Source organism: Perissodus microlepis, chromosome 6 (assembly GCF_051167445.1).
Source record: "Perissodus microlepis isolate ML-2025 ecotype Zambia chromosome 6, ASM5116744v1, whole genome shotgun sequence".
NCBI classification, from domain to species: domain Eukaryota; kingdom Metazoa; phylum Chordata; class Actinopteri; order Cichliformes; family Cichlidae; genus Perissodus; species Perissodus microlepis.
The window spans coordinates 1,868,919-1,892,783 of NC_140466.1; the positions used below are offsets into that span (position 1 = coordinate 1,868,919).

The 23,865-nt window shown below is 47.8% G+C and overlaps 1 protein-coding gene across 5 annotated transcripts in view; it reads left to right on the forward strand.

The window, feature by feature from the left end:
- sh3pxd2aa (SH3 and PX domains 2Aa) overlaps positions 1-23,865 on the forward strand; it is a 100,838-nt gene that overhangs the window by 40,956 nt on the left and 36,017 nt on the right. For 3 of the 5 annotated variants that reach the window (XM_084930158.1, XM_084930156.1, XM_084930159.1), the window contains exons 6-8: positions 11,720-11,745; positions 19,310-19,354; positions 22,212-22,340. In XM_084930158.1, coding sequence (XP_084786284.1) covers positions 11,720-11,745; positions 19,310-19,354; positions 22,212-22,340 — 200 coding nt within the window. Of the gene's footprint in view, positions 1-11,719; positions 11,746-19,309; positions 19,355-20,659; positions 22,142-22,211; positions 22,341-23,865 lie in introns of those variants that run through there. The other 2 variants (XM_084930157.1, XM_084930160.1) reach the window with 2 other exon arrangements.

The window sequence follows — 23,865 nt, forward strand, 5'->3', positions numbered from 1 at the left end:
TAGCACGTGATAGGATAACTACTGAAAATGTTGACCTAAACAAGCGAAGCATCCATGAAACTGGAGATCTAATCGTGATGTTAAAGTTTATTTTCTATAAAATACAAATATAAGTACACTTCATGTTATATAGATGTGTCAGTGTAGCTATAAATGTCTTCACTGTGGAGGTGAGCGCAGTGAATTCTGTGATGTCACAGGAAACTGTATAACGGCGCTCTCTCTTGGTTGTAGATGCTGCTCGCTGCTTTTATCCAAGCAGCTGTGAAACACGGTTGGCGTGCAGACGTCCTCGCTGCCTGGTGCTTCTAAAAATGCTCGACACGCTGCCAGAAGGCGCCACTAATCTCTGAACACTCTGAACGCCCACACGTGTGTTTATCTGCTTCCCCACTTTTCCTCTCACCCCGCGTAACGAGGCGGCGTTTTGATGAGTCGACATAATTTGGTACCCGAGTGCTAATTGGTAAGAAAGTGAATGACGACAGCTTCTCATCAGCTTCCAGCCGCAGAGAAAAGAACGAGGAAGGGAAGCTGACGGGTGCACGGGCCCCTGCTGTGGCGAACTGTTCCCCAACACTGATGAAAGGACCTGATGTTTCGCTCATCATCAGAATGCTTTTGATCAGACTGAGCTTGGAGCTGATTATTAGACTTCTGTGCTGCTGGACCTGTTTGGTAGACACTGTGTATCTGAGTGAGTTTGTCAGGTGTTTCGATCACATATGGGCCGACAGGTTTGGAGTATCATGACTGAAACTGCTCAGATATTGAGTGACAGCATCCTGTGAGGGGCTTTGAAGAAGATTTGGACGATATCTCTAGACGTGGCCGAGGGTCCAGAGTGTCAGCGGTCTTGTGGATCGCGTTGGTTCGTTAGCTTGCGTCGAGGTCGTTCACTGGTCTGTTTGAAGCGGCGCAGATGAGAAGGAACGCCTTAAAGGCTGATGGCGATGAATCTCAGCTGGGTGCAGGGTGGAGTGCCCACTCTGGGAGAGGAATCGCGTCCCGAGTGATGGAGGTGAAGTATGTTCAGGTCTGGTTCTCAAGTGACGGCAGAGATGGATGCCACGCTGGCCTGTTGCAGTAACCAGAGAGGCGGAGCTGTCAGTTTACTGGAAGGAGACCAGAGGACAGATCCAGGACATGAATCTCAGACCTGGAGGAGGTGACTGGGGAGAGCGAGGTGTGGGCATCTCTGCTCCCGTGTCCTGGGTGGGTAGCAGAAAGCAGATTAATGGATGGATCCGAAACCATGTTTATGTTTAAGCAGAGGCTCCAAAGTCTGAGCTGTGTCCTCGTCCTGCAGTCTTTCTGCCATCCAGGAAGCATCCGTCTCCGTCCTCTCGTCCTCCCAGTGTCCCGTCTGTATCAGTCCGTCTGCTGTGAGCAGCAGGCAGGCGGCGTGCTCACTCACCCGTGATGGATAAGCTGCTTCAGTATCAGGGTCGACGGGGGTTAAAGTGTGTCAGAGTGGCGAGGAGCGGTCAGCTGAGCGTGCGTATTTATTGATCCGTGTCAGAAACGGTGACCTCGTGCACCTCACGCAAAAAGACACGCAGCATCATCAGAGAGGGTTTTCTTCTCCACGGCTGAATATTCCTGCACGTTTGCAGCTACGTCAGCGCGCCTCTCGTCTGCTCTCGGCTCGGTTTCTTTCCCGCCGTCACCCTTCACGGATGCACTCGTTCACCCAGATGCAGCGTCTGATTCACGAGCACTCGCACACTTACTCGCTGGGCGCTGTCAGCCTGGGGAGGGAGCTTCCTACCGTAATAGCTTTGGGAGGGCCTGATTGCACGAGAGTGTGATGAATAGAGCGGGCCGCGGCAGCTGAAGCTACCGTGGTGATGAAATGTGTGCACTTTATCATTTCCTGGAAAATGAGGAAGGAGAGCAGGAAAGGAAAGAGGAAAGGGGGATCTCCCTCGGGGGGAGGAGGAGAGCAGGTCAGAAAGGAGGAAGGAGGGACGTTATGGATCCGGTCGTGACGTCTTATTCTTTATTGGTCCTTCATAAAAGCTCATTGCCTTAACTGTAGCCGGTGTGCTTCTGCTATGAAAGATGGAATCCTGTGACTGTGATCTGATTAGAAAAGGAGCCGCATGCCTGGCAGGGCGGCGCAGGAACCAGCGCCATCAATCAAAGCTCCAAAAAGAGCGGAGACCCCGAGCGAAGCCCACCGTCACGCTCTCCGCGTGTGAGCGTCTAAGCAACGTCGACCCCTGTCTGCAGAGGAGCGTACTGCAGCGCGGTCACTCTGAGCTGATGTCACTCTCCTGCAATCATCAGCTGCTCCTTTTTGAAGTCCGGCAGCCTTCATAACAAATGAAGTTTTAATGGAGCTTTAGTTGGATCACCGCTCTTCTTTTTTGTTTGCTTTTTGATGCGTCGAAATGCCCTGAAAGAAAACCGCAAAAATGTTTCTCTCCTGTGATGCAAAAGCCTGATATCAAAGCAAAGGCTTTGTCTTTGGAGCTTTTATGTCTCCAACACATCATTTTTACAACTACACATGTTTTTCACACACAGGCAACGGCTTAACTCCTCCGAACATCAGACTGACGCCTCTGCTCTGGTTTCCAGTCTGTGTGCTAACGATGCTAAATGATGATTACTGAGGTAGAAAATCAGATTTTTCTTCATCTGACAGGAAAGTTTTTGCACTACAGCTCAGCTCAGAGTCATGAAGAACAGAAGAGTCCACTTGAGGAGCCCTGATGCTGTAGATCGTGGCGGTTTGAGCGCCGGCAGGGCTGACGTCACTTTTGTGCCACATCTGCAAGCACCAACTGTCTGCCATCTATAATCCAGTTTTGAGATCCTTTCCTGACGCCTTAACGCCCACTCACATCCTGGGCCAATCACATGATAGGGTGGGGCTAGGTAGAGGATCAATAGGAGGCCCATGACCCTCTTGGGGGGACACTGTTAGAGCTGAAGAAGCTTCTCGGATGAAACGTCTTCAAGAAACTTAAAGAAGTCCAGACGCTTTTCTTTCCGAGCTCCTTAGACTACGATGACCTGGATGACTGAGAACCTTCACAGACATCTGCAAGCATTAACAGCTCATTCTGCTGATATAAGAACAATAGTGTTTGTACCTGACACAGTGGGGGTGTCCACCTCAGAGTTCTTGGCTTGGTGATCTCTCCAGAGGCCTCGCTGTGAGTTCAAACACCTTCAGCTGAGCTAACGCGAGCATTCAGGAGTCTAAGTGTTTAAATGTGTGAGCGGTCTTTAGGACAGTAATCTCAGAGTCGTTCACTACTCCCTAAAAACTGGCCACACGGTGGCGTACTCTGCATCACAAACCCACCCGGTGGAGCCCACGCCTCCCCGGGCTTCATGTATAAACGTATCGAGCGTCTGGCCTCGTAGCCGAGCCTCTCTCTGTGTGAGATATATTTCCACCGTGTGGAATTTCTCGGCCGGCCAAAGCTTCCTGCCCTGCTCTCCGTCTGTTTTCCCCTTTTTTCTGAGACATATTTTATTTCCTCTTCTCTTACTTGGCATTTTTCCCTGCAGAGCTTGCATTTTTATCGACTCAATTTGCATGGCCGTGGGCAGCGATTTGTTTTATCTGTCGGGGCTCACGGTTGGTAAGCGTATAACTATCAGCTTAAATGGAGAATCCGTCCTCTGCGCACCATAACGTTGACAAATCACTCTGTTATTATGCGCATGCTGTATTTGAGCCACGGTGAAGGCATCGCCCGCCGCCCTCCTATAGGCCGTGGTGATGCTGTCATCGATCATCGTGCCTCTCGCAGCCCTCTCTGTGAATACCAATAGGCTTTGACCTTGGCTTGTGTCTGGTGGGGAAGAGATGCTGCAAGATTATCAGATTATTGCTGGATAAGGCATGAACTCGTGTGATTGGTCAGTTTTCGGGCTCCCAACAGGGGGCTGCTTAAGCAGCAGCGTTACCCCTGGTGATGGGGCTCTTTGGGAATACAGGGAGTGCAGAATTATTAGGCAAGTTGTATTTTTGAGGAATAATTTTATTATTGAACAACAACCATGTTCTCAATGAACCCAAAAAACTCATTAATATCAAAGCTGAATGTTTTTGGAAGTAGTTTTTAGTTTGTTTTTAGTTTTAGCTATTTTAGGGGGATATCTGTGTGTGCAGGTGACTATTACTGTGCAGAATTATTAGGCAACTTAACAAAAAACAAATATATACCCATTTCAATGATTTATTTTTACCAGTGAAACCAATATAACATCTCCACATTCACAAATATACATTTCTGACATTCAAAAACAAGACAAAAACAAATCAGCGACCAATATAGCCACCTTTCTTTGCAAGGACACTCAAAAGCCTGCCATCCATGGATTCTGTCAGTGTTTTGATCTGTTCACCATCAACATTGCGTGCAGCAGCAACCACAGCCTCCCAGACACTGTTCAGAGAGGTGTACTGTTTTCCCTCCTTGTAAATCTCACATTTGATGATGGACCACAGGTTCTCAATGGGGTTCAGATCAGGTGAACAAGGAGGCCATGTCATTAGTTTTTCTTCTTTTATACCCTTTCTTGCCAGCCACGCTGTGGAGTACTTGGACGCGTGTGATGGAGCATTGTCCTGCATGAAAATCATGTTTTTCTTGAAGGATGCAGACTTCTTCCTGTACCACTGCTTGAAGAAGGTGTCTTCCAGAAACTGGCAGTAGGACTGGGAGTTGAGCTTGACTCCATCCTCAACCCGAAAAGGCCCCACAAGCTCATCTTTGATGATACCAGCCCAAACCAGTACTCCACCTCCACCTTGCTGGCGTCTGAGTCGGACTGGAGCTCTCTGCCCTTTACCAATCCAGCCACGGGCCCATCCATCTGGCCCATCAAGACTCACTCTCATTTCATCAGTCCATAAAACCTTAGAAAAACCAGTCTTGAGATATTTCTTGGCCCAGTCTTGACGTTTCAGCTTGTGTGTCTTGTTCAGTGGTGGTCGTCTTTCAGCCTTTCTTACCTTGGCCATGTCTCTGAGTATTGCACACCTTGTGCTTTTGGGCACTCCAGTGATGTTGCAGCTCTGAAATATGGCCAAACTGGTGGCAAGTGGCATCTTGGCAGCTGCACGCTTGACTTTTCTCAGTTCATGGGCAGTTATTTTGCACCTTGGTTTTTCCACACGCTTCTTGCGACCCTGTTGACTATTTTGAATGAAACGCTTGATTGTTCGATGATCACGCTTCAGAAGCTTTGCAATTTTGAGACTGCTGCATCCCTCTGCAAGATATCTCACTATTTTTGACTTTTCTGAGCCTGTCAAGTCCTTCTTTTGACCCATTTTGCCAAAGGAAAGGACGTTGCCTAATAATTATGCACACCTGATATAGGGTGTTGATGTCATTAGACCACACCCCTTCTCATTACAGAGATGCACATCACCTAATATGCTTAATTGGTAGTAGGCTTTCGAGCCTATACAGCTTGGAGTAAGACAACATGCATGAAGAGGATGATGTGGACAAAATACTCATTTGCCTAATAATTCTGCACTGCCTGTAGTTGTGGGCGATGACGTGTTGGTGTAACCCAGGAGATCGGCTCTATCACCGACAGGATGCGGCCTCACATCCAACATGCTGGTTCACGCCATGTTAATGACGTTCTTCTTTTATTGAGGTCAGCGGGGTTAAAAGGTCGGTCTCTGTTCCCTCAGAGGAACGCTCCGTTCAGCGTCCAGAATCACAGGCTGAGCTCATCTCCAGATTAAAATGATTCTGCATTTAAGCCTAAATCACAAAGAGCTGCTAGTACAGGTTTCCATTTAACCTTCATTCAATAACTGAATTCTGTGAAGACCTGGGGTGGACACACAAACCCACAGTGGTCACTGAAATATGGGAAAGTGAGTAAAAAGTAAAAATGTGCTGCTGGTGAACTTCAGACGTTGTTTATGAATCGTGAATCATCAGAATCATAAAATAAATAATGAAAGCAGCCTGAGCAGAAATGATGGTGCACAGAAAATATTAAACATAAGTCGATGATAAAGTGGGCGTGTCCTTAGCCTCACAGGTGTGGGCCATCTCAGGAGATGGACACAGAAATGTTAAAGGTGAAGGCGACGAGGCCGTGTCCGAGCAGCTCGATGTTCCTGTGACGACCTCTGACCCTAACCTGCACAATCCAGGTCATGATTTCTGAGCTTGCTGCTGAGGCTTTGAGCGCTGAATCGCTCTGCAGAGCGTGTTGAGGGATTTTTAAGATCCAACATGTGAACCTCAGGCTGAAACACTGACCTTGAGTCTCATATTTCATTCACTCGTTCGTTTTTCTTCCATGTGCAGTCCTCACCTGTCTGCTGCTTTTACCATCTATTATTAGATGGTAAAGTTACAGGACAAAATCAAACATGAGATGGTGTCAACTTGGAAAAAATGATGGAAAATTCATCGACGGATAATAAAGGAAACACTTTTGAGTAAATGATTTTGCTATTTTCCCGATAAGTCACTGAGACGCGTGCGGTGGAGAGGATCAGGAGAAACCAAACTGAATGCTTGAGCCTTCAGCTGCCTGCTCCATGCCAGCTGTACGTGCATCTCTTCTGTGCTCGCCAAGGGTGACGGCGCTCCCGCGTACAAAGCGGTTAATTGATTCCTCCAAACCCATCTGGACAGCTAATGCCCAGAGTGAGCCTCAGTCTTGTTGTGGCCCCGAGAGTAATGAGGGGGTCCTCGGGGGGCTTAGAGTAGGCGGGCTCACGGGCGGGAGGTTGGAGCTGAGGTCTGGATTTGACGAGGCTTAGAGATGACCTCGGCGGGGAGGGAAGCAGCGAGAGGCTAAGGCGATAATCTGGGGAAGTGTTTATTTACTGGTGGTGCAGGGCAGCCTAGCAGGAGGCCAATGAGAATCATTAAGTTGCATCCATTATGCTAATAGTGGTAAACACATCGATTAGCCCTCTATCTGCCAGCCCCACTCATACACTCTAATTAGGAAATCCATCGTTTTTCATCCACTAAAAAGTTTCTTTTGTAAACTGAAGCCGCTGAAAATCAAACAGCAGCTTTAGGACAAGACTTACAAGCAGATACCAGGCACCTGTGACCTCTGACCTCACTGCGCTGGAGCTGCTTGTACGTGTAATTCCTTTCATAACGCGAGGTCACGGTGCTAAAGATGTAGTATTTGTGTAGCTCCTTTAGTCGTGATGGTTTTCTTTAACGCCCTGAAACCAGCTTGTTGTTGAGAATTCGAGGGGAAGAAATCGAATATTCAGCAAATCTTTCACCCTGGACTGAACCTCTCAGTCAGCTGACCGCGTGCCACACGGCTCGCGGTGTTTTTTACACATCTGTTTTGTTTCGACGGTGGATGCTGAGCGCTCAAAGCTCTGGAAATGATAAGAAGTTCCCTGAAGTGCTCGCGCTGTCCTGTGACTTCTGGGCAGTGTGCTGATGTTTTTGTTCTCTCTCTGCTTACCTTTCACACAGAACGCCGTCATTTATTTTGAGTGTCACGAAAACACCGCTGCTATCAAAACAACATCCATTTTTAATGATGCATGACTGATCGCCGTGAACATCTGTGCGCTCAATGATCTGTCATCACAGATAGTTTGTTACAGAATCTCTGAAATACAGGAAAACAAAAGCTCATCAACAACCTCTGTGAACTCTGTCACAGGGACCAGATGAGCATTTTCTCCCAGCACTGCTTCTACACATGACCTCTCACCTCCTGCTTCCTCCTCTTCTCACCTCCAGTAGATGTGAGTAGAGAGCTGGCTGCTCCAGGGAGTGTTTGATTTCAGCCCCGGGACTCTGGTCACTGGCTAAACTCTGGAGCCTGTGTTTCTGTTCTCCCAGCTTCTCTTGGTGCTCTTCCCCTCGTTTGTGGCCTAACGCTTTACAGATGCCTCCAGATCCATACCTCGATAAATAAAGCAAAACTAGCCAGCAGCGCTCCCGCTGGCACGTCCTGGTTTAGTGTTAAATGTTAGCTGTTCAGCCAAAAAGACTCTTTCTCTGATTCTGCTGCAGACACTCTCTCCCTCTTCACAGTAGTTTATGTTCTGCTGCTGTAATTAACTGCTCTGTGTCAGTAGTGCTAATCAGTTTGTATTTGGAGTAATGTGCCTGTTGAGCTGTTTCATGCAGGTCTGAAAGCTCACACACGATACAAGCTCACCTTTATTTTGACGGCTGTGAACAGACATGCTGTCAGCAGTTACTCTGTTAGGATCTGATGGTTTAAGAGGCCTGTGCAAACGTCTACAGCTGGACCAGGACTCGCTCACGTCCCAGCTTCTCTCCTGATTGGAACTTGTTGTTTAGAGCGTTTCAAGGTTGTATTTGCCTTTCAAACCGTGCACAGCGTGAATAGCTTAACAGGCTCCCAGGGAGCTCGCTAAAGCAAAGTACTTTTCATTCTGCTGCTGTTTTCCTCGAGGAAAAACCCTCATTCGCTGGCCCTGTCCTCACCTCCTCGATAAGTTACAACCAGCCATTTCCAGGTCTCACACTTGCACCTATTGTGCTGCCACTCGGTGGAGATCGTTTACCGTTAGCTTGTTCAATTAACCCAGCAGGCATCCAGCATGTGTATGAAGCTTGTGGCTGATGGAAAGGTGATCCTTTTACATACTGGGTCGTTTGGATTTTGCCACACAGTTCCCGTGTGAATTTGGCCTTTTCAGTACAAAGGGAGACCTGTTAACCTCACCCTGAGTCCAAACGGGTTAAAAACATTTAACGTCCAACCCTGCATCAGACATTTACGTTCTCACATGCACCTCTGTTGAGTAACGTCCAGAGAAGTGCATGGCTGCAGGGCTGCAGGGCTGCAGTGCATGTGTGAGAATGATGTAAGACTTGGTAATAAAAATAAAGGTTATTTTAAACCGCTGCAGATTAGGTGGCTAAAAGACGAGCACCGGGCATATGGAAATGTGAACACGGCAGTTAACATTCCCTGGAAATGTAAAACATTCCCTCGCACCCCAACAGAGGATATCGGCATCTTTCAAAGCCGCGACGGAAAATGCTGAGTGAAAAGGGCAAACATCTTGGCAGATATCCTGCCCGCACTGAGGCTCGGTCATTCCGAGGCATACTTTCCACTTAGACCCATCCAGACACTCTAACTGGTTGGCCACTGGCAGAAACGATATCCGCTCCCCGTGTTTTAGAGGTCGTGTGTCCCGTGTAGCCCGAGATGGATGGGATGAGATGAGGGGTCAAGTCCTTGCTTACTCTGTGTCCCACTTTGGTGACAATGAAGCATATTCTGGTTGCTAGCACGCAGCGATCTTGGTGGAGATAAAGGCTTTATTCATGTGCTGCGGGCGGTCACAAAGAGGCAGATACAGCTCATCAGATCACAGGGGACTGGAGGAAGGGATGGAGAGAAGAGAGCGCAGTGACACGAAGAATCAGGAGCCGCTTCTTCAACCAGGCGTTTGTGCCTGATGTGTCCAGCCGGGACCCGAGTGCAGCCGAGAGAAGGTGCTCATTAACCTCGTGCAGTGACAGGGCATCGCCTCCACCGCCGGCCACACCGGCCACCCTGCCCCGGGCTGCTTCTGCCCTCGTCAGTGTAATCAGCCGTGCTACATGACCAGATGAAGCCCCTCATTAATGAAGTGTCACAGGGACCGCCCACGCCACCTGTCCAAGTAAAGGACATCTCAGAGCTGCAGCTGAACCTGAGAGTCGTTCATTTGTGTGTGCATACATGTAAAGACCACACATGTGCATACATGCACTTATGCACAACATACTGGGGCCAAAATCTGCACCAGCTGAGCGCCGTATACTGGTTAGTACTGGAAGATGGTCCAGTGCAGTGACGGTTGTGACTTCAAGACTTCCTGAGCTGTAACCAAGGTCCAGTTGAGCTGTGTGTCTGTGAACACAACGTGTTGTAACATAAGCAAACGTCGTCTCACCTGATGAGCGAAAACGCTGCTTTGAGTCACTGGTTTGGCACCAGTGGGGTTAACACCAGCTCTTGAGCCAAGTTGGTCAAAACTTGGTGAGACTTGGTTTGTAGGTGCCGAAGAGTTTTTATGGACAGAAGAAATCTGCTGGACATTAGCTGCTTACTAAAGAGCCTCACACGAGGTGCCTAAATCAGCCGTCCCCAACCCCCGAACCACGGACCGGAACCAAACGACTCACGGACCGGAACCGGGCCGTGAGTCGTTTGGTTCCGGGCCGCCAGAGTTGATGCTCAGGTCTTGAAGTTTATGGTTTTCAGGGTTTTTATCGTTAACTCTGTTTCCCTGGGTCTTTTCCCGTGTTGTAGTTGTGTGTCTTATTTTGAAAGAAATGTTTACCATAGCGATCAGAGAGCCAAAGAGGAGGATGTTACTCTCAATGTTGTTGGTGCATTTCAGGAGGACGCTGCTAATAAAGTTACATAGTTACACAGTGATTTCATGTTTATATTATAGTTACAAAATAGCACAGTTTCTGTTTCGGTCGTTTCATTTTTTTTGTTGTATTTATCTGTGACACCTTAAAGGCTGGTCTGTGAAAATATTGTCTGACATTAAACTGTCGGTGGAGCAAAAAAGGTTGGGGAGCGCTGGGCTGCATGATTAAACCTGCAACACAAATTGAAGAAACTTCTTAAAATTCCTTGAAGAGTTTCAAGGAAACTCAAAGCAAAGCACTTTGTGACTGTCTGTGAAAAGCACTTAATAAATAAATTTTACCTACTTACTTACCAACGCTCCAAAAACACTCAAAGCATTAGTTACTGTCTGCTGCACTGCTAAGTTGTTTATGAAAGAATGAATGCAGTTCATAAGTTTGTCTTTGTTCAGTCCTACTTTTCATTTATTTAGCTCTTAAAATGCTTTTTACTTTAATAACCCTGAACGTGGCTGAGACCAGGCGCAGTCACCTTTGTGGTTTTCTGTCAGCTGATACTTCAGCGCAGGTTTTAGTGGGATTCGGCTCTTTGCTGCAGCACCATGCAGTAGTTCTACTGCCTGTCTTTGATTTCCAGCTGTACTGTAGCAGGGATGACGTGGCTGAATTTGAGAGTAGATGAGGGTTTTATTTGTCCTCAGCAAAAGTTGGAATTCTAGCAAAAGAGAAAAAGAAGCCTGGGAGGAAGGAAGGAAGGAAAGGAGGGATGATGGGAAGCGTGGATGGACAGGTTTTTATCAGGTCTGTGTTTCTATAAATAGCTCATTCTGCCTTCATCTGTCTGTTTTCACCCAATCACCACGCTGCCTCAGTCCAAAAGTCGCTATTGATTAAGGACAGAAGCAGACGAGCTCTGCTCGGCGAACCTCGCATACAAATCTGTCACTGCCGATTTATAGCTTAGGCTTGTCGCATAATCCCATTAGAGTCCTTTAAGCAAGGCATCTTCAACTGATCCTCCTGCTTTGAAAAGTGGGGAGAGGTCTCCTCCTTCTCTGACAGGGAGGACGAGGAGGAGGATGAGGAGGATGGTGGTGCCGCTTTAGAGTCACATGACTGATTTGTGTCTGTTGCGGGGAGTGCAGGCAGCTGGCCAAAGTCGTCCCTCCCTCTCTCTCCATCCTTCGCTCTGTCTCGCGCTCTCTCGCCCTCGAACACACGCGTTCGTTAGCGCGCTAAAGCAGATTGCATGCGTGCGTCCGTGCATGAGTGCAGCCGCCAGCTTCTGCAGATACACATGTGGTGACCGTGTGCCGTGCTGTGGCCCGAGCTGCCCGATCACTAACCATGTCCCTCTTGTGTTGCTTCTCTCTCAGGGACTATGGCTCCAAGCGCAAGTCGGGTAAGTCCAACGTTTTTCTTCATAGCTCTTCCTAAAGTTGACTTTAACCTTCCTTCTCTTTCCACTTGTTGCTCCTTGAGATCCACATCCAGGGGGGTGGGGGGGTTGTGTCCCATACGAGTCTTAAACAGGACTGCGGATTGTCTGCCGCTCATGTGATGTCAGTGTGTGGTTTGTAAACTAGCCCCGCTCTGTGCTTTGGGCTGGGTTCAAACAGCTGTCAGGCTGTTTCCTTCTGGCTGCAGATTTGCCTCACAGCCCAGGGTGGGGTTCAGAAATATCTAGTAGCTTTTTGGCACGTCAGAATAAAGTCGTTAGAGATCTGATGCCATCAGAACGACTGGATTGTTTCCCCGAGTCTTCAGTCGAAGTGGCAGGCAAAGCATTCTGGGTGACACACGTCTAGTTTCCTTAATAATTCAACATGAAGATGAAGGGATGTGTCTTTGTCAGCACAGGTGCGTCTGAAGGTACGGAGATCAACCTGATCATTGGCTGTCACACATGGTTGTAACAGAATAAGGTTAATAGCATTCAGTAATAAATGTCATGGCTTAGCTAATAAGCAAAACAGCAGCCTCATTAAGAAGGTATTAGCCACAGAATAGCTGCTTAACAAAGGATTGGTACATGTGAGTCACTCATATATGGGAACCCTGCATGTTGGTAGGCTGTAGAAATGCCTCCTTATGAATTATTGAAGGGAAAATGCAGGAAGTAGGCTGTGGATATCGGAGACTATGGTTCTCTTGGCCTACTTGATGTCTTGATTTTTAAGCAGCTTGAAGGTTGCGATAGGTGATTTCCTCTGAGAAGAACACTGGCGAATGATCGTGAGTTTATTTTTGGCCTGAAAGCACAGAGCTGAGAGAGACGGGTTATTATTCAGTTACGTCCACGTACCTCGCAGTGATTTGATTTCTCGGAGGCTGATCGCTTCTGCGGAAAAGCAGCTTGTGATTTTTCACTGCAGGCTCTGAGGCAGGCGGCTCCTGTAACATCCGTGTCTGCCGACGTAGTCTTTGGGATGTTGCCCGGTTGGACGGCACCCCACTGACCCACTCGTCTCTGCTGCAGCACGACCTCAAGTATCATGAAGTCAGTCAGTGTTGCAACAGGGTGTCTGAACTTCTACTTTAAATTTCAGAGAGATTACAAAACGTCTGAAATATTTCAGTAAGTGCAAAGTAAAGGAACAGTATCTGTTAATGAAGGAAAGGCGCCACACTTCTTCTGTGGTTTGGTTCTGGCAGAGACCTGGAAATGGCAGAACCAGATCGAGTCCTTATATACCAAACATGTCAGAGTTTACACGCAGAGGTGGTGAGTTACGCAAAGCCGATTAAACCGTTTAGCTGTCGAGCGTTCAAACCGTTCACTATCTGCTGTACACACAGAGAAACCCCCACAATCCATCCTGGTTGCTCCTGTTCATTTACCAACATTTACACAGTCACAGCTGTTAGTCTCACTGTTCATTCTTCTTCATACTGCAAGTCATCATCGTCTTCTCCGTACTTCCTTGTTGAAGTTTGAGGGGACGGTCCAGTTCTGTTTAAACGTGACCATTAAAGCTCATCTCAGCTAACATCCAGCATGACCTTTAACCTTTCACATCCACACTGCAGAACAGCCTCTTTGTGACTCACGTGTCCTTTGAAATAATTTCACATTATTGATTTAATAATGAATTATGGTCAGCTAACTGTTTTAGCGTCCATCAATAGCTCTGTGCCAAAACGTAGGCTGCGTCCTCCTGAGGCCGATTACGACGCGACGAAGGCTGTCCCAGTTCAAAGACTCCAAATGCAGCGACAAATGCGTCCTTCATTTCCCCAGATTTGAAGGATGGGTCGGGTGTGTCCTTCGTGGCCCACCATATCCCAGAATTCATAGCGTGGCCCAGCCAATTCCAGTTTCCAACAATGGCGGCAGCTACTTAGTTTTAATGTTACTCTTATTAATCTTTCTGGGTCACAAAATAAACTTTTAAGATATTTTCAGGCGAGAATGTGGCTGTGTAAGCTTCAAATATCTGCTCGGTTTATCAAGACATCACATATTTGCAAAATTGGTCCAATGTTTTTGGAGAAGTCTGTTACCCACCAGCTCGATAGCTAGCTGGGAGGTCAAAGGTCACTCGAGCCGGTGATAACAGCGAACTCCCCCCCCCCCCCGCGCAGTCTTTCCCTACTCGGGTTGAACATGATATATGAGTCACTTAGATAATTTAAAAATGTTATTGTTTGACTTTTTTCAGTGTTTCATTTGTTCCTGAGTAAATCGGTTTAGCTGAGATTAAAGTTACAGTTTTCACACAGCTGATTCAGCAGAAGTGTCACGTGATCGAGAGTTGACTCCAGTGTCCTGTTAGCAGACGGCCGAGTTTATTAAACTCCACCGAGACAGCGGTGACGTAATTCTGAAGGCTAGACCGTCCAGTTTCACGGCCCACGTAGACCGCGGAGGCCGGGTCCACAGGAGGATGCGGCCTAGGAATTGGGACACCGCTAATGTTAGCTTACTGTTAGCATTGTACTCCCGACTGCTGGCTAACAGTTTAACAGCTAGCCATACCTTCAGCTTAACACATTTCATTGATTATTAGCTAACAATATATTCATGCCTATAGTATTAGTCGATACCTTTGGCTAATTCAACGCTTTACTTTTTGAACAGTTGCTTATTTTATTATTATTATCAATCAAGTCATTAATCAAACTCAGGCTCAGACGTGTTCAGCTCAGTTTTTTCTTCTCTGGTTTTTCATGTCCGACTCCTGCAGGGCTGTTCGGCTCACTGGATGTCATATTGAACAAATCTCTGACCTGACTTTTCTCCACCAACACCAGGCGTCTGCAGTAACTCCTGTTTTCTGTCGTCTGCACTAATTAGCCTGATTAGGAGACCCTGGCTGTCGCTGTGCTGCGCAGACGACAGACGGACGATCTGCTGAGGCTTTCAGTTTCCCTCTGAACTTCCAACAACACAGGACATAAAAATGAAGAACTAGTCCTTCATTTATTCCAGAAACGAGACATAAAGCACAGCTTTGTGTTGGTAAAAGTAAAAATTGGATTCTTATCATTGTTGTTTAATCGTTTATAAGATGAAAGAACACAATGGAAAGAGAACAGCTGATCAATGGTGACAGCTGCAGATGCTCATCTGTGATGGAGGGTTTGTGCCACGTGAGGCTTACAGGAAACCAGTCTGAGTGCTGGTTATTATTCTCTGGCCTTCACATTGTGAAATCATAGGCAGGTTTAGTCTGTTGCCACATTATTGTGTTTGGCCTTCCTTTGTTTGCTGTGTGCAGAGATGATGTTTTTTGAATCTGCCAACAGCCGTCCTGTTAATTTGAAACAAACCGTTGGCGGCGGTGCATCTGTCACTTCCCCCGAATCAAAACACTTTTTGCAAAAACACAAGATGTTTCTCACAACAGACGTAAACTGATTGTGTAATGTTAACTACACAAATTCACAACAGATGAGATGGAAGTTGCGTCGCTTGTTTAGCGCACGTAATCCCCCACGATGAAGGTCAGAGGCCACAGACGTGATGAACAGTCAGCGGGTGTCGCTGACGCGGTCGTTTGCAGATCTCTCGGACATCAGGCGGACACGTGTGAGTTAAACATCGTCAGTTTGAGGGAGCGCGGCTCGTACTCCTCCGTGTGAGCGGAGCGGGCGGAGGAGGGAGGCGCAGCTGTGCGGCAGGAGCGTGTTTGTTTACGTGGCGCAAGAGATAAGATTTCAGACGTGACAGCGTACTGATGTGTGTGTGTGTGTGTGTGTGTGTGTGTTACAAGCAGTGACTGTAGAAAGTCATTTAACAGTTTTACAGTCAGTGTTGAGCAGTTTGCATGTAAGCTGTCCATCTCAGGCTGCTGTTTGCACATCAGGAGCTCTGTCAGCACACACACACACACACACACACACACACACACACACACACACACACACACACACACTTTCATGCTCCATTAGCTGCCACTTTGTAACGATAAAACTCTTGTTTTTGTTGACGCCTCCTCTAACGTCACACTGAGCACCTGTTTGAAGCAGTAATGATGTCAGCACAGTGCTGGGTCGACTTCAGCTGAAAATGATCATTGTCTTCTCGAGCTGCATCCACGAGGCTTTGCAGATCCAGTCATACGGAGCGGCGAGAGTTCGTCCCCGAGGAGCGCTCAGTTAAAATTGGAGGAGGTGATGTTTGAGATGGAGGCGAGCCGGGGTGGACTGGGGAGAGTTTGGACTGAAGCGATGGCGCCCTTTGTGGGCAGATGTGATTTGAGCTCCTCGCTGAGATCGGGGGGTTTCAGTGGAGTTTGACCTTCACGCGTCTCCTCCTCGTGTTGTTTGCACACAAATGTCGTTTGTCTCTGATGTTTGTGTCGCAGTCAGACTCGGCGTCTCTCCTCGCTAAGCGTGGCATCAATACGAGTTAGGTTTTGCCCGCGGTGTGACATTGTTAGTGCCGGCGTCCCCGAATCGATGCTGGTTTCTGTGATTTGTTACTGGTCCCTTTTGTCTTGGTGACGGGGTGATGGTGTATCCTTGCTGTGGTAGTGCAGCGCTGGCTGGCTGTGTAATGACTTTTCAGAGGTAAGGCTGGAGCTTCACTTTGACATTTTTAATGGGGATTAATGGACTTTGCTTATCTGATAAATATTTAAAAGTGCAGCGAAAATGCTCGCGTACTCCACCCAAATTAAATATTCCATTATAAGTGTCTTTGGCTCCGTCTCCCCCCGACAGGCTCAGCCTGCTCTCCACTCTGTGTTCAGCACCAGTTCAGCACCAGTGGGTCCCAGCTGTGTGCAGTTAGGTTCATGCTCTGTATCTGACCCCAAAGCTTCGACCTCCTGAGTAGATAATGACTGACTGAGACATTAATCACTGACACATTCTTGTATTCAGTTGTGCTGTGTGGGAATGTAGCTGTAGCTTTCCTTGTGTTTTCTTCTGATGTTGAAATGCAAACGTTAGCATGCTAAACTGCAGCGGTGCGCATGCCAACCATTGTAGCTGCTAGCATTGTCACATCAATGGCTAACTGACATCAGCACTTAGCACAAGGTACCACTGTGCAGACTCTCAGAGCTAGCGTCGGTGTTGACGCCACGTGCAGCTTTCAGCAGGTGCTGCTACTCAGACGTGTTTGGTTGACTGATGGTGAAGAAGCGTGACGATCACGGCAGTTTTGGTAGTTTGCTGGTCTGAAGCATTCAGGTCCAAGGTCAGAGAAACTCCTCACACCAGCTGTCGGTGGCACGGTGGTGGAGGGATGATGGTTTGGGCACCGAGCAGTCGCTCAGTAGACGCTGAACGCTTCTGTTTACCAAAGTATGACACAGACGTGAAGCCGTCTGTCTGTCAGCTAAAGCCTGAACTGGTTCATGCAACACGACGGCGATCACAGCACAGCAGCGAAAACACTACGTCCAGATGAACTTCAACTTTCATTATAAGATTATTTCCTGTTTTTACTCTTGTGGCAGATCATGTTTTCAGTCCATTTTCTTATAAATTGGTTGAAAATCTCTTCTCTCTGATAGTTACATGGACACTACAAACATCAGCAGCAAATCAGACGCAGATTTTAGGGGAATTTAAATGCATCATATTGAGATTTCCAATCAAAGCGTTCGTGCTTCCTGTGGTGCTTCAGAAAAGTTGTACAGATATGCACTCATGCTGGATGCTGTAGTCCTTACAGTCCTCAGGCAACGCGTTTATCTTGTTGATGGACTGATTTGTCAGGATGTGCTGTATTGTCAGCAAAATCAACTTTTGTACTTATCATCAACTTGTTGACAGAAAAACTGGACACAGCTGATAGGCCCCTTCAGTCCAAGCAGAGAGAAAAGGACCTCAGAGACGTCACTTCTGACTCTTAATTGCTGGGTAATGTAGACGTTTGGGGTCAGAAATGCAGGAAAATTACAGAGGAAACGCTGCCGGGTCGGCTGGTGTGTGGCATCATCTTCCAAACCTGAAAAGAATTAAGTGTCCGTGTGCGTGTTTGTTTGAAGGGGGAGAGGGTTAGTGTGGAGGACGTAGGGTGGAGAGCAGAGCTAATATCATTCAGATGTTGCGAGCGGCTCTGAGAGCGGCGGGTGGGGAATAATAACGGTAGACTGTCAGTGTGTAGGGTTTGACCCTGGCTGACCTGGGACCAGCCGTATCCCTCCCTGTGGGGCTAACTTCAATCCACCGGAGCTCCCGAGGCTCAGGAGGACGACGAGAGGGGATTTAGCTTTTATTATCTCACGTGAGTCCACGGAGGAGAGCCGCGGCCTCACGACAGGGACGGCGCCCAGTACTGCCGCGAATCAGAGCGTCCGTTTACCTCAGTGCTGAATTTAAATGTGGACTCTGCTGTGCTTTATTTGATAAAGACCTGCTTTTGATCATCTTTAAACTGCTGTTCGCTCAGAAAACATGAGCACAAACCTTTTTTCTGTTTGGCTTCTTGAACGTTTTTGTTCCAGTGTATCAAAGATATTTAACACTTCTGGCTTTAAGCTTTTCCCATCTTACAGAAGTCTGAGAACCTGCTCAGCCGTCTGCTGCCGTCAGCATTGTGTGCTGCAGAAAACAGATGATGTGGTTGGAGTATTCACTGCTTGTATGTGTGCTGGTGTCCTGAACGACTCCCTGTAGTGCGCTCCACACTCACTGTCTGCCGTTTTATTTGAGAGTGTAAACCTGTCAGAAATGCTCGTTTGATGCTCGTTTCCACAGCTTTGATAGAAACACTGTTTCGTCAGCCTCGTTTACCCTGTTTGATATTCAGCTTATTTATACTACAACGCTCCACATACATAAGTTTATCCTCGTGTTTATTCTTTAGTGTTCAAATGAAACATCTTCACCGATTTGGCCCCGAAACAGAAGCCTGCCATCGGCCGGGTCACCAGCGATCCGCTGGGGTCGGGTTAGGGCTGCGTCTCAGCCGCACGCCGCACAGTCACTGTTTCCAGAACTACGAGACGCTTCAGATGTTGAGCTTCAGATGAGGTGCTGTAGATGCATTTAGGCCTCTGCCGTTGGGTTAAATAAGCTGCGTCATTTCTAGTGTTGTGGAGGCGCCTCCACGCTTTGATCCTTGCTATGACTTTGACGTGCTTCTTTGAGTTTGGTCTGGTTCGAGACGACGCTTTAAGTCATCACAGTGTAGTAGCTGTGTCATGCTCGCACCTCCCCGTCTCCTCTGATGCATTGCGTTTAATTTCCTGGTTTGGGGCTGCTGGTGTTTTCGGTGTGGAGACGGGAACGTCTTTAGAAGTGGCTCACGCCCCTCAGACATTCCTCACACAGCGATGGAAGAAATGGAGAAAGATGAAACGGGGGTGGGATGGGTGTAGCGAGAAGTGGAGCTGGTGTGTCATTCCTGGATCCGGTGCTAAATGTGAAAGGATCTTATCTGTGCCACGTTTTATTTCGTGTTCAGTGGGTGTGAGAGCGGCGTGCTGCAACATAGTTTTGCTTCTGCATGCCGTCAAACTGAATAATCTCTCTCTGCTTCTTTCCTTCCTTCTCCTCGTCTGCAGTGTGGATGTACGGCTTTACAGACAGCCCGAGGAAAGAGGCCTCAGGTAGATATGCATGCGCTGCTGTGCTCGCGCGACATGCTAGCTGCATCCCTTTTAGGTTTTCGGTTTATTTCTTTTCGCACTTCAGCTTTCTCTCAACATCTGCTTTGCATGCTCCCCCTCTTTCCCCCAACCCATCCGCTTAAATTCAGTTTCTCTGTCTGCAGCGTTCTCATCCATCTCCGGATGGATAGAGCTGCTGGAGTCATAAAGCAGCTGGCTGCAGAACGTGGACTTCAGGCCTGCATGTGGTGCATGAAGTGCATTGGTGTGAAATAAGGTGTCAAGTCTGATCTTTCACATTTGTTTTGATCGCTGCCGCTGAGCTCCGTTAACTGTGGGAGTGCAGGAATGATGAGTGAGGGCGACCAAAGAAGAACAACAGCTGATGTTCCAGCTGAGAACATTTCTCCTGACAGTATACAAGCGCGTAGCTTCGTGTAGCTTCACGTATCCGAGGCTCAGATATCAAAAGTTGTTCCTTAAAACTGTCAAAGTGCTGCTTAGGGACAAAAAGTAATTGTAAAACTTTCTCAAACATTATTAACTTAGACAAGGAATGTTTTGCAATCAGTTCTGGAATATCGAAGAAGAAGGAAAGCGGTCTTTATTGCTCAGCAAGGCGTGGTTGCCATTACCGCAGCGTAAAGCTTTTAAATAGCTGGATCTGTGCTGCTTTATTACTTCAGGCTGGCTTTGACTGCGTCCTCCACGTACGCTGCTTACTTACTCACACATTAATCCTGCTGGAGGAGATGCTAAAGTGGAATTCCCGCCCTCACCCATGGTGAAGTAAATTTATGAGCATTCCAAGGTGTTCGATGCCAGTTCTGCTTCACATGCGAAGATGCTTAACTGTGTTTTAGGCGTACTAAAGCACTAAATGCCTAACATTTTCCAAGATGCTTCAATGCTAGCTGTATTCTGTGTACTGCAGGACTAAAGACAGTTAACCTTAACAGTTAACACCCACTGGGGTGTCCAGACTCTCCCCTAGAGATAGGGTGAGGAGTTCGGCTGTTCAGGACAGGCGGCGAGCAGCATCGCTACTCCATCATCTGACTGCCTCCTGGACTCCTGAGAGGACACATAAACCAGGGGTGGGGACCTCCAGGCCTCGAGGGCCGGTGTCCTGCAGGTTTAGATGTGTCCTTGATCCAACACAGCTGATTTAAATCGCTAAATGACCTCCTCAACATGTCCTGAAGTTCTTCAGAGGCCTGCTAATGAACGAATCATTTGATTCAGGGTGATATCTAAAACCTGCAGGACACCGGCCCTCGAGGCCTGGAGGTCCCACTCCTGCTGTAGACGGATTAAAGTTGGATCTAGCTGTTGTGATACCATCCACTGGTTTCTGAAGTCTCGGTTTGAAGACTCAACGTGAGTCTTTTAAGAATCGTCATCGTGGGGTTTTAAAACCAGACGTGATGGGGGGGGGGGGGGGCACTCAGCACATCCGGTTTCGATCACAAGCTGTTTGCCAATGTCAGGATTTACAAAGTGGCCTTAATTAAGTTTTTTATTCAATATGATCCCAAATACGTGACCATAGGCTCAGCAGAAAAGTCTTCCAAGGCTTTTTCTTCAATGGTATCGCCCCCTGGTGGTCATTATAAAGAAGGGGAGTTTGAGGCTGTTCCACATTGATGACACCTTTGAGATGTAGAAGCGGTGTCCAGAGACCCCGGGGCAGACCCCGATGATGTCTCTCGACTGGCTCGTGTCTCATCTCCTCCCAGAGGAGCTGCTGAAGCTGTTTCACCATAAATCACATATGTGGCAGAAATGAATGAATTTTTCATTTTGTTCGCTAAAATCTAGTGAAATTGAGGCATTTGGAGTTCAGGGTAGGAGTTATCACCAGTAATGACCTCAAAGGGTCCGGTTATTGGACCAGTTTGAAAAGTGTATGTTTTATAGTGTTTTGGCCCCACAGCACCTGTTTATTTTTACTTCCTGCATTAACGTTCGGTTCCTGAAACTCTCGCTAAAGCGTCTCTGTGAACAACAGGATGTGGAGTAATTGCTAGTCAAGTTCATCTGAGTCTGCATGGGGTCACCTCCCTGTGGCCAAACAGGCAAATAAGCGTTTCTGATAGGCAGCATGTGACGTGAGTAAAGCGCTGGCGTCTAAGAGGTTAAACACTGGAGCGGAGGGAGAAAACAGAGCGGGTTAACCCAACTGCAACTCTTTCTTCTTTTGTTTCACGTAAACATGGACCCAGCCTCCTCCTCTGTTTCTCTCTCTCTAGTCGCCTCATATGTTTCTATTTAAGGCCAGCAGTGCCGACTGCTATGATTGGTGTGCTCACCCCCCCTCAGACTCCCCCGTCCAACGGCTGGCTCCCAGAGGCGGCGGAGGGGAGGCCTTTCCTCTCAACCGCACTGTTGATTTTCCACAGGGAAACTTCACCATTCCTCCACTCATTCGTTCCCCAGTCTTCCCCTCAGACCGTTAGCAGCTCTGCTGTTTCTCCTTTTTCTTTCCCCCCTTTTTTCTCTCTCTTTCCTTTTTGGATTTGGGAGTTTGCCTCAGGTCATGGATCCTCTGTAGATGTCAGATGGAGCGCCTACAAACTTCTCCCTTTGCTTCTTCGCTTGTGTTTTGACTCCTTCCGATGCTCCTCGGTCGTTCGCTGCGGGCCAAGGGTCGAGTCAGCTGTATGGCCAGACGTTTGGGACTATGCAGCCAAGTCGTGTGGTCGCATTCTGATTGGGCAGGGACGCACAGCGGCGGGGAGCGGGGTTCGCCCGATGGAGACGTACCGGGCGCGCGGCGGCAGCGCGGTTGGTTGCGGCGGGCGTTCGCGGGGTGCCACGGCGGGCAGGTGGCTGACGGCCTGTTTCTTCCCCTCAGGGATTGACAGCTCGGAGCCCATGGTGCTGGAGCAGTACGTAGCCGTGGCCAACTACGAGCGGCAGGAGAACTCTGAGATCAGCCTGAAGGCCGGCGAGACGGTGGACGTGATCGAGAAGAGCGAAAGCGGTGAGTGGATTTTTTTTTGCTCTCAGTTTACATGCCAAGCATCAAGTGCTGACTTAGATCTACAACCAAACATCGTAGCTCACAGGTGTTGTGTTGAAAACAAAGGGAAAAGTGCTGTTTTTCCCAAAAGCTGCACACGCTTTGAACTGCTTGACATTTAGTTTGATTCTTCCTGTTTGTACAGTGGCATAAACACACAAAACCACGCTCACTCAGCGCCTCTCTGGATGCTGTCTCCTGTCCTCTTGATTATGTTTCCTCCTTTTAAAACCCTGTTATATACACACGGCTGCCTCCTGCTTCTCCTGGCTGGGCTTGGCACCACCTGGAGGTGCTGTTTGGCTCTGAGAAGTCGGGTTTGTGGACAGGAATGTCCAGTAATCATATGTGTGCGCACACACCACCTCGACAGAGTTTGCTTCATCAGCAGACGCTCCACGCTCTACCTTGCCTTCCCCCCGTTGGAATTCTGTTTAGCGACCTCGGAGCTGGATCTGATTTTCCGTGCTAACAGCCACTGACAGCCAGCAGCTTGCACAACTCACAGCAGAAACTCTGGCACAGACACAGCACGTCGCTGCGTCTCTCAGCTCTTATCTGTACTCTGATTACACATGAGTCCATACTCTTTGAGATATCCGGAGCTCGCACATCTTCGAGTGATTACGTGCATTATTGAGTCCGTTTAGGCTGCAGCTCAACATTTTTCACATTTTTGTTTATTTGGCGTTTTGTTTGTTTGCAGTTTGAACACATCAGCATAAATGAGACGATTTTCATGGGAAGTTTAGAGAGAGTGAAGGCGTCGCATGGGAAGCCGGTTCTGTCTCGATGAGGCTCAGGAAGTCGAGAGAACTGCAGCTTTGTTTATGATGTTATGAAATATCGTGTAGGACAAAAACAGTTTTATTTTTTGACAACATGACATTCCTTTGAACTTGAAAGATAATGTAAATACATGAAGGCAAGTAATGCTGGAAAAGGTGAGCGTGTGGTGGGACACGGGCTCAGCTGACTGTACAATCCCTGCAGTGACTCGATGTTTCCAGGTCTGACAGCCAGTCCATACGTAGGTGGCGTGCGGTGAAAATCTCACCTGATCAAACTTTTTATGACTTTTTCTAAAAGTTTTTGAGTAAATGAACTGTTTAGAGTTTAGAGGTGGGTGAAACATTTCATCATCATCCAAATGACTTCTTCAGGTTCCTCCAACCTTACAAAGAGCTCATTTGCATAACGAGCGCACCGCAGACTTCCCTCAGACCCCCGCGATGGTCGTTCCTTTTTATCACCAATGGCTCCTTGACTCCTCGCTCACTTGATGCACATGAAAGAAAAAAGGACTCATTTAGTTTGTTTTTGTTTTCATAATCGTTCAAAGCTGAAACTGTAACAAGAATAAAAACCAGTTATTAATGTCAAGTGTTCTTAGAAACTCTCGACTCTTCTCACATAACTTTGATCGCAGGCACCGTTTGGTGTTAGGCGCACGCATCGCTGGACGTTTTATGTCATGAATATTCAT